General features: G+C 32.3%; 1 protein-coding gene across 1 annotated transcript; it reads right to left on the bottom strand.

Moving 5' to 3' along the window:
- Positions 1-6450: 6450 nt before the first annotated feature.
- Positions 6451-7122, bottom strand: LOC107770779 (agamous-like MADS-box protein AGL62). Its single transcript, XM_016590110.2, has one exon. It carries the CDS (start codon positions 7120-7122, stop codon positions 6451-6453), a length of 672 nt encoding a protein of 223 aa, XP_016445596.2.
- Positions 7123-11170: the final 4048 nt, after the last annotated feature.

The following is an 11170-nucleotide window of genomic DNA, read 5'->3' as shown; positions in this document are numbered from 1 at the left end:
CTCCTAGGAGCGGGACCGCAGAAGCGAAACTCTGTCCGCAGGTGCGGCCCCAGTTGGCCCAGTCCTTTTCCGCAGAAGCGCACATCCTCTCCGCACATGCGGATGTGCAGGTGCGACCAAAGCACAGCAGGTGCGAAGGTCGCTGGGCAGTGAGTTCATTTAATTCGGACTCCAGTCATTTTTCTTCTCGTTTTCACAAGGATAGGAGGCCTAGGGCAATTTTTCAAAGACATTTTCTTTCCCAAATCATAGGTAAGTGTTCCTTAACTCGTTTCTTGCAATCTTTTACTTCATTTTACTAGAATTCAACCTAAAATCTAGAGTCTTCATGGTAGAATTAGGGGTTAGGGTAGAAACTAGGAATTTCGAGAATTTGGGGATTTAGACCTCGATTTGAGGTCGGATTCCAAAACTAATTACATATTCGGGCTTGGGGGTGAATGCGTAAAAGGATTTTGGTCCGAACCTCGGGTTTTGACCAAGCGGGCCAGGGTCGATTTTTTCGACTTTTTGGAGGAAAATTTGGGAAATTTAATTTATGAAATATAATTGATTCCTTTAGAAATATTTGATAATATTGAGTCATTTTTGAATAGATACGAGAGGTTTAGAGGTGAATTCCAAAGGAAAAGTTGTGATTGAGAATTAAGTGGCCTTCAGAGCGAGGTAAGTTCCGTGTCTAACTTTGGCTTGAGGGAATAGGTATTATGTGTTCATTTGCTACGTGATTGGTTGTTAAATGCGATATATAGGTGAGGTGACGAGTATCTATGCGTCGTTGTAAAGTCATAGCATGCGAGTGAAATTCTATTCTTGTCTATTTTGTAGCCTTAAATTCTACTATCCATGCTTAACGGGTTATTTGAAATGTTGGGTGACTCATATTTGGTTTCACTGAGATTTGGTAACCTTAGAATATTGATTCGAGGTTAAGATTACATTGTGCTATTGATTTTGGGAAAAATACTGGTTTCTTTGTGATACTCTTATCTATCCGGTGTTATTGATTCTGTGATTTATGAGGAGGAGTGTAAAGCACGAAGGGTGATGCCGTGCATGCATTATTTATATTGTGAGGAAGAGTGTAAAGCACGAAGGGTGATGCCGTGTATATTATGAGAGGTTTAAAAGCACGAAGGGTGATGTCGTGCCATTCTATTTATTTATTTGGTGAGATTGAGAGTAAAAGCACGAAGGGTGATGCCGTGCAGTTTTCCTTTGCTGTTTTAATTGCTCAATTCGTTTACGGATTTTCTGTTTAATTCTGTCTTTTCATTATTCTCACTCTTTATGTTGTATTCCCCCACTGTATGTCCCATTCCCATTTTTTCTGCGTTATTGCTTTACTTATTGTTCTTGCCACTAGCATGATTATACTGTTCAGGTTATTTGTGGGAGTCTTGTCTTAGCCTCGTCACTACTTCGCCGAGGTTAGGCTCGACACTTACCAGTACATGGGGTCGGTTGTACTGATGCTGCAATCTGCACCTTTTGTGCAGAATTTGATACCGGCTCAGGTTGATCGAGATTTGCTACTGGTCTATTGTCCGGAGACTCAAGGTAGATCTGTCGGTGTTCACAGACCTTGAAGTCCCTGGCTATCTTTTATGTCCTACTGTTATTTTTTCATTCAAACAGTTGTATTTCTTTCTGACTATTACTTGTAGTAAATTCTAGAATGCTCGTGAATTGTGACTCCAGATTCGAGTGGTAGTAATTAATACAGTTTTATGATATTCCGCACTTATTATATTTCATCTTAGTTAATTATTGTTATTTACTGAATGGAAATTAGGAATTGGTTTAACGATTTTCTAACGTTGGCTTGCCTAGCAAGTGAAATGTTAGGAGCCATCAGAGTCCCGCCGGTGGGAAATTTCGGGTCGTGACAGAACCTAAAGGTTGAACACGTTAAATATAAATTTTAGATTAACCTCTTTATAACAGTATACCCATCTTTTTGGAATACTGGATCTGCTGTGAGGATCAATTGTTGAATCAGGACGCTATCAACTTTTGTTCTTTGATTGTTCCTTACCAATTCAGCCACCTAGGAGATAGCCAATTCTGTGATGACCTAAAGTGTCATCTTTCAATTTAATACGTAATTATGTGTTCTAAGACCTCGAAAAGCACCATTTATCATTCCTTGACTTGCGTGCACAATTCGTACAATTTTTTGAAAAGCTTTTATGTGAAAAATAGACTAAAATGTGAAATAGAGCTTTAAAAACTCAAATGAGTTGACTTTAGTCAATATTTTGAGCAAACGGACCCGGATCAGTATTTTGACAATTTCGGTAGGTCCATATCGTGATTTGGGACTTGGGCGTATGCCCGGAATCGAATTTCGATGAAAAAGTAAAAGCTTCAAAGCTTAATAATTTTTAAGAGTTTACTGATGTTGGATTTATTGACACCGGGTTCGTATTTTGGTTTCGGAGCCCGGTATAGGTCCACTATAATATTTATGACTTGTCTGCCGAATTTGGTGAGAATCAGAGTTGATTTGATGTGATTCGGACGTCCGGTTGTAAAACTATAAGTTTTAAAGTTTTCTTGAAAATTTCCTTTGATTTGGTGTCCGATTCTTAGTTCTAGGTGTTATTTTGGCGATTTGATCGAGCGAGCAAGTTTGTATGAGCACTGGCACGCGAACGCGAAGGCCAAGGGGAAAAAGCCTTCGTTAACACGAAAGAGGACTCGCGAACGCGAAAGCCACGGGCTGCTACTCATCGCGAACGCGACAGGCCCTTCGCGAACGCGAAGAAGGCCTGACCCCTGTGACTTAAAACAGAATCAAAACGGGAATTTTTCTATTTTTCACAAACCCTCAATTATAACTCGGGTTAGGGGTAATTTCAAAGGAGTTTTCACGATTTCGAACTGGGTATGCGTTCTTTATCATATAATGATTGTATTTCATAAATCTAAGTCTATATTCATCATTTATTTCGGATTTAGATGGAAGAAATTGGAATTTTATAAAATCTTCCAAAAACGAAAATTTAAAATTTGAAGGTCCATTTGACATCGGAATTTGATAATTTTTGTATGGTTGGACTCATATCGGAACGGGTATTTGGATTTCGTAAGTTTTTCCGAGATTTGAAACATGGGTCCCACTGTCGAATATTTTAATGAATTTCGGATTTTTATCCGAAAAATTAGTAAATTCATATAGAATTAATTTCTATTATTCGTATTGAATATATAGAATTGTTTGTGAATAGATTTGAAGCTTTTGGAGATAAATTTAAAAGGAAAAGTTGTAGTAGAGTAATTGATTGAAATTTGCAAAGCGAGGTAAGTGTCGTGGTTAACCTTGACTTGAGGAAATAGAACCCTTAAATTATTTGTTATGTGAATTGTATGTTAACGACGTATAGGTGAGGTGACGAGTGTCTATACGTCATTAAATTAATTGTTTGCCTGCTTACTTGAAAAATCATAAATTATTTTAAATCATGAATTAATTATTATAATAATTGTTTCTCTCCTATTCTTTGTCAAATATTAATTCTTGAATTCTTGCATTAATCATTACATGCTATTTGAATTATGTGCCTTAAGTGTTATTTGACATTTAGCATATTAAATATTAAACTGCATATTTTCTCTCTGATTTCTATAATAACTTGCTATTTGCCTTTGTTTGTTTCATAATTAATTCATAATTATTGTATGCTTGTTGTCTTATAATTTTATATTAATTATTATATTTATTGGAAAAATTTCTTCTATAAGATTTGGTAAATGAATATGTTGGAGGAGCGGGTTGCACGCCGCAAGATGATTGATTATAATGAATATATTGGAGGATCAGTTTGCACGCCACAACAGAATTAATTATAATGAATATATTGGAGGATCGGGTTGCACGCCGCAACAGACTTATTAAAAGTCCATATTGAAGGATCGGGTTGCACGCCGCAACAGAATTATTTAAAAGTCGACATACATATATATATATTGGGGGATCGGGTTGCACGCTGCAACAGACTTGATTAAAATGAATATTTTGGAGGAGCGGGCTGCACGTCGCAACAGAACCGAATGTGAATATATTGTGAGAGCGGGTTGCACGCTGCAACAGAATTGATGGAAATGATAATTGGTTATGACTGTTGAGTTGGCTTCAATTATTATAAATGAGTTACCTGAATTATTTCTATTATTATTGTTGTTACTAATATTGCGTACAGGTAATGTAAGTGACCCGCCTTAGCCTCGTCACTACTTCGTCGAGGTTAGGCTCAGCACTTACCAGTACATGAGGTCGGTTGTACTGATACTACACTCTGCACTTCTTGTGCAGATTTTGGAGTTGGTCCCAGCGGCGTACCATAAACTTGCTCGGATTTCAGCTACCAGAGGAGACTTGAGGTATAACTGCATGGCGTCCGCAGTTCTGAAGTCCCCTTCTATTTTACTTCAGCTGTGTGTTTATTTCTAGACAGCCTTATTTTATTCAGACCTTTATTTGCATTTATTCTAGAAGGCTCGTGCATTTGTGACACTAATTCTGGGATGGTATTTAGATATCGTTGCATTTTTGGATTATTTCACTATATTTCAAACTTTGCTTCCGCTTTTGTTTCCTTGATTATTAATAATGTAAAAATTATTTAAAAATTGGTTAATATTATTCTAACGTTGGCTTGCCTAGCAAGTGAAATGTTAGGCGCCATCATGCTCCGAAGGTGGGAATTTTGGGTCGTGACAAATTCTGAAGGGATTATTATGATTAGTTGGGTATTAATTAAGAAGTAGCATGTTTTACCTTTCTAATTTCCTTTCTCTTGTTTATGAGAAGTGGCAAGTCGTGTTTTTTTTGGTTATATATAACGAAGCTGTTGTTTTTGCATTAATAATCTCTACTATCTTCTTCCTTGTGTCGATGAATAAGTTAGTCAATGGATATAATATACACACGCGCGTACACACATACGCACGCGTATATACTATATATATATATATATATATATATATAGTATACATAAATTATACAGAGCTATATATAAATATAATAAACATATATATATATATATATATATATATATATATATATATATATATATATATATAGCTCTGTATAATCTATGTATACTATCTAAAAAAAATAACCGACTATTTGTGTAAAGAATTTTTTTCTCACTCAATATTCAATACCAACATTCGGGACACCACTACTTTAGTTGCATGCGCATAAGGCCCATTAAAGATAAAAGCTTTCCGAGCATGACTTTTTTCATTCTCCAGTTGGCAACTCAAGCCGCAATGAAGAAGAAGCATAAGGTAGACACCATGTTCGCCTTCTATATGCACCCAATTCGCTCAAATAGTTCTATAGTACAATAATTATTTGGTGCACCTTTACAAGCAAAGTTAGAGGTTCAAATCGTATCTCATGAACTAGGGTTCAAATCCCCTCTTGTATTTTTATCAAGTATTTTTTCTTTTTCTTTTTTTATTTATTTTTATTTGGCTTATTCATTCAAAATTCCCAAATCTAACACATTAAAATTCTTGATATCCTTTGTCGTCGCAAAATTTTATATAATTAAAACTAATAGGAGCGGATGATGTAGCATGATTCAATGATTTCAAAATTTTTGTTCTGGAGCATAGGTATATATATATATTAAAAATCACTAAAATTTCAAGAAATATTTTTAAATTTTAACCTATAATTTCTGAATGATAATGGTTTATGGTAAGAACCTATAGGTTGAACCCGCCAAATGTAAATTTTTGATTCACCTCTTTGTAATAGTACACTCATCTTTTTGGTATCCTAGATCCGCCTGTACATCTTTCCTGTCACGCCCCGAACATGGGCTTGGATATAACACGACATCCGGTACCTGACCACATATGACCGAGCGAACCAACTAGCTGGCTGAATCAACATGTGATATCATAACATACTAAATGCAGAAGATAAACTAACAAATAGTGATATATTGAAAGTCTGAATGATATAAAATCAAGTGCGAAAACGCTAATATAGAACACAGAGTGTTTGTAAATACTCAAAGACTGTAAAGTAATGATAATGCCCCGAAAGAACTGGGAATGCACCTCACTCTCCGTATTGATTCTATAACCAATATTTCCACCCATGCTCATCCCGATAGGACTTCACATGTCTAAAATATCATATCAATACCTATTTAACACGTCCACAACTAATCCATATTTACGGAGTGTTACATTTCCCCCATAATTCATTTTACATGGTAAAAATTCTTGATATAAATTATGTTCCGGATAATACCATGATAATAGCATATAAAAGGATTGCAAGGAGTATTTGCTATTAATAAAATATTGATTTATAAGGGCAACCATTTGTTACTTAGAGGCAATAAGTACACAGAATGAGAACTTGAAAAACTCCGAGCAAATTAAGGCTAGCTAGTGAAGTACTCTGTTGGCTTTAATTGATCAAAAGAAAGGAGAACCAAAAGTTCCAGCTGAATGAAAACCAAAGTTATGGTTGTGAAGATTATTTGAAGCAACCAAGTTTCGAGCTGACTTGATATCATAGTTGTCATAGATCCCATTACCATTAATATCAAAATATGGAGAAGAATTAGAAATCTCAACCATAAACTTGCTTGCCTGATTTGTCGCATTCTTTTTTAAATCCTCTATTGAATCCTTTAATTGTTGAAGTTCATGCAAAGCAAGTTGCATTATAGGAGCTTCCCACCAATATTGACTTTGACTAGTTTTCCTCATTTGATCAAGTGATTCTCCTTTTTTCTTCTCAACTTCAAGCTCAGAAATAATTTGAGTTAATTGCAAATTGAGCTCATGAATACTAGCATTTCGATGTGCCTCAACAAGATGAAGTGATGAATTAGAAATTGGATTATGATTTCTCGAGAGGAATCTATCGACAATGGACTCAACATTAGGATGACCAAAAGAAAAAACTTTTCTTGCCGGTGAAAAAACTATGATAGCAATTTCAACCCCACAAAGGGTGCATAGTTCACTAGCTTTCTTGAAAAGACCAGAACGACGTTTTGAGAAGGTAACTTGGAGATGATTCTTGACCTCTATTTTGGAAATTTTGATCTTTTGACGACCCATTCTAGGTTTCTTTACCATGGCTGAAACTAAAGAATATTAGAGATAATTCTTGTGGTTTTCGAGTTTGCATTCAGAGTAAAAAATATGGGCTATTTAAAGGTGCTTTGGAGTATTCTCAAGCTTGCTGTCTTTATAATGTTTTTACTATTGTTTCTATGTAATGAGCTGATTTGGGAGTTAGAAAATCTTAACCTATTAATGGATTGATAATGTGAGACTCAATGCACCTTAGTTGGCATTATTAAAATGATAGGGCATATATATATATATATATATATATATATATATATATATATATATACTTGTGAAAGTCAACTATTTTTTTGATAAATCCCTTAATAAATACTCCCTCCGATCCACTTTAATTATTTTTTTAGTCTTTTTTTTGTGTTATCCACAATATTTGATTTTTTCCCGATATCAACAAGAAATTAACTTCTTTTTTTAAGTTGCCCTTGTAGTAAAGAGTCTTGAAGTATCTATTATATTTTCAATGAACAAATTAGGGTTAATATAGTGAATTTTATTGTTAATCAATGCAAAAAGGTGAATTCTTTCATATGTGTGAAAACATCCAAAAAAATCAATTAAAGTGGACCAGAGAAAGTAATGACTTAATTGTTTGTTACAATTGTCAACCCCTCAATCTATTAATTGGTTTTTATACAGCTAGCTAGCAGGAATAAACACTAATTAATTAGTAGAGTAAGATTATTTTTTTTAAAAATGATTGTGAGTGAGAAAAGGAGATATCTCCCGACCTTAGAGATACTATACGTAATTTTTATGGGGAAAAAACATAACTGTCCAAAATTTTAGAAAATTTTATAAAATCTTAGCAGCATTAATCAATTTACAAACGTAGCAGTAAATATTTTACATTCCATAATAGAATCCCAACTGGACCCAATTAAATCTCAACCGAGATTCTCTCCATAAATATATCAATCCCAAAAATTTCTTATTACCATAAAGTACTATTAAATATATTATTCCTTATTTTTCACCCAAAATTATAGTTATTCCATTATACACAACATTACAAATAATATGTAATTATGTATAAAAGTATATATACATAGTATAATGATGATATTTAATATTATTGTAAATAATAATGGTATTCTAGTATACTAATATTATATTTATCCTATATTTCAGATTGCATGTGTATTAATGTTAGTAAATAGTGGATAATTAAATATATACATGGAATACATATATACTCCTATAAACTATAAAGTATTATAGTAGTTTATAATTATGTGTAAATATACATATACACGGTATAATGATGAATAATGCATAAATTAACAATGATATTATATTTAAATATACATATACACGGTATATTATGGATATACAATGTATATAATATATTAAGTGTATTATATAAGTGAAAAGGCAGAAAATTCGATCAATTAATAGTAAATCAATCTTCACAATTTACAATTGTAAAGCATAAAAGAGAATCTCAATCTAGGAATACAAGAAAAACAACAAAAAAAAAGGGATCTCGGCCAAAAAAATATTTAAAAGAATTGAATAAATATTGACATCACCATTATTGGCATATTAAAAAGTTCTTTACTTCAGGTAGAAATTTCACACAAAGAGGTGCCCAACTTATTGGTTGATTAATTTGGCGTTATAGGGAGGTGCTTTTGTGAAGGTGAATAACTGGTGCAGAGGCAATAGAGAGAAGAAGAGAAGAGGAGAAGAGTTGAGCTTTGGACAGCTGTAGGTTGAAGGGGGCGAGAAAGGGGGATTTAATCCTAAATTACTGGGATTTTAACTTATTAATTAATGGGATATTAGATACAAGCATTTATTGAGATATGCTATGAATGTAATTTAAACTGTTTGTTCTAAAATAATTTGAAAGGCCTGTTGTTTATGCTAATAGTTCCTTAAAAAAGACCTATCATGTAAAAATCTCTTTTTTTTTTTTTTTTTTTTTTTTTTTGCTGTTTGAGTTGTAACATAAAAATAATCATGTTTTGCATTTACTTTTGAGTTGTAACCTAAGGAGAAGCCAATTATGATAATAGTTGGATAATAATAGTGTCTTATCTTAAGAAATTAGGTGGTCATAATTAAGTTTAGATATTGATGAGTTATGAATCATAAAAGTTAAATAACATATATAGATTATAAGATATGAAAATGCAAAAATTGTGTCGGAATATGGGAATTTTCTTAATACTTTTTAATTTTCTTAATGATTTTGTGTTGATTTTAGTTAAGGACTATAGATGCCAACTCTAGCATTAATACATTTTCATCAAAACATTAACTTGATTTCAAGACAGATAATCATATATTACGATTATTTTCGTATATTTTCTCTTATCTACTGCAAAGTTTAGTTTTTGTCCTAGTAACTGAGTGTACACTGGGAGTTTTTCTTATATGACATCTTTAAACCTAAAAGGTTTAAAACCCCTCTGTTATTGCATTTACCCTCTTTTTAGTTTGTAAGAGATTTTGTCTTTCCCGATGATCGATGCCTTTATTTTATTTTAACAAGAATCAGTCAAAAGTAATTCGTTACATTGCATTATAAGATTAAAAATAGTTTGTTTGGCGAAAAAATTAAACTTATTTTGAGAAATATTTTTTTTTCAAAAGTGCTTTTTTTTTTTGCGTTTGGCTAATTAATTTAAAAAATACTTATAAACATTAATTAGTGTTTGATCAAATTTTTAAAAAGTGCTTTTAAGTGTATTTTTCTCAAAAGTGCTTCCGAAAAGAAGCTACTTTTTTTATTTTCTAAAACTGTTTCTGCTTCTATTCAAAAATAATTTTTTTCTCCTAAAAGCTTGGCCAAACACTTCAACTTTGAAAAAAAAAATACATCTATCTATATTATATTAAAAGTGAAAGCCCTTAAGACAAAAGTTAAATTACTAAGATACCCTTCTAATTAAGTAACTTAAATACCCTATTAATAAAAAATTAAAAACAACTAAGGGCAAATAACCTAAGTACTCCTTCATGAAGGGTTACAAGCCACAACTATTAGATGCATACCCCCTTTTAAATGCAATGTTAAAATATCCTTTTTCGAATCATCAATCTACCTTCCAGATGGTTGCCGTTTCGAATATTATAGGTAATCATTTCAATTTAATTTTTTTTTTCATATATATATATATATTTCAATCTGACTTTATAGATTTTCCTTTCAAAAGTTTTTTTCCGTTATACCATAGATAAAACATGAGTGCTCTTGACCAATAATGCTTCCTTTTTTGTAATATTTCGTTTCAGCTTTTTTTGATGTATTTTTTATTTTTTCTCACCTATGTTACATATCCTTCTCTTTTAACATTAAAACCTAGAATGATATGATTTGTCCACAAAAATTTTGACGTCGACGTAATAAATATTTTTTTCTGCAGGAGGATAGATTATCCTCTAAAGTTTATTATTTTTCCTCTCATCTATTAGTTTTAAAACACAACACAAACACACACACTATTATACTCCTACAACTTTTATTTTAGCTTAATTTTCCTCTAAAGTAAAGTTTATTATTTAATGAATTTCATGTTAATAACCATTTATATTTTGATACATAAAATCATTACGCATATTGGAACTTAAAATATTTTAGTATTACTTTGAATTTAAGCACAATTTTTGGTGTGTACTATGTCAAAAATGAACGTGCTACAAAAATTGTTTGCTGTTTAATCACTCAATGAGTCAATGCAATTCAAAGCCGAAAGTAATTTTCACCAGTAAGCTTTCCTCTTATATAGAAGGACCTATAATAATATTATAAAGATGATAATGCTTTCTTTTGTAAAAGACCTAAAAAAAAAATTATTTTTTTTGTCACGACCCAAAATCTAACTAGCCGTGATGACACCTAACCTCACCCGCTAGGTAAGCCCAATAACAATAATCTAATTCAATTAATATTTAACTGACTCTAATTCACTCCCCAAGGATTGGTAGTACAAATCATGAGCTTCTAAAATTAGAAATTACAAAGCTGGTATGAAATAAATACATCATCTGTTCGAAATATACATAAACAGATTTTTATAGATCTAAG

Source organism: Nicotiana tabacum, chromosome 15, assembly GCF_000715075.1.
Source record: "Nicotiana tabacum cultivar K326 chromosome 15, ASM71507v2, whole genome shotgun sequence".
In the NCBI taxonomy this organism is placed as follows: domain Eukaryota; kingdom Viridiplantae; phylum Streptophyta; class Magnoliopsida; order Solanales; family Solanaceae; genus Nicotiana; species Nicotiana tabacum.
This window is presented reverse-complemented; position numbering and strand designations above follow the sequence as displayed.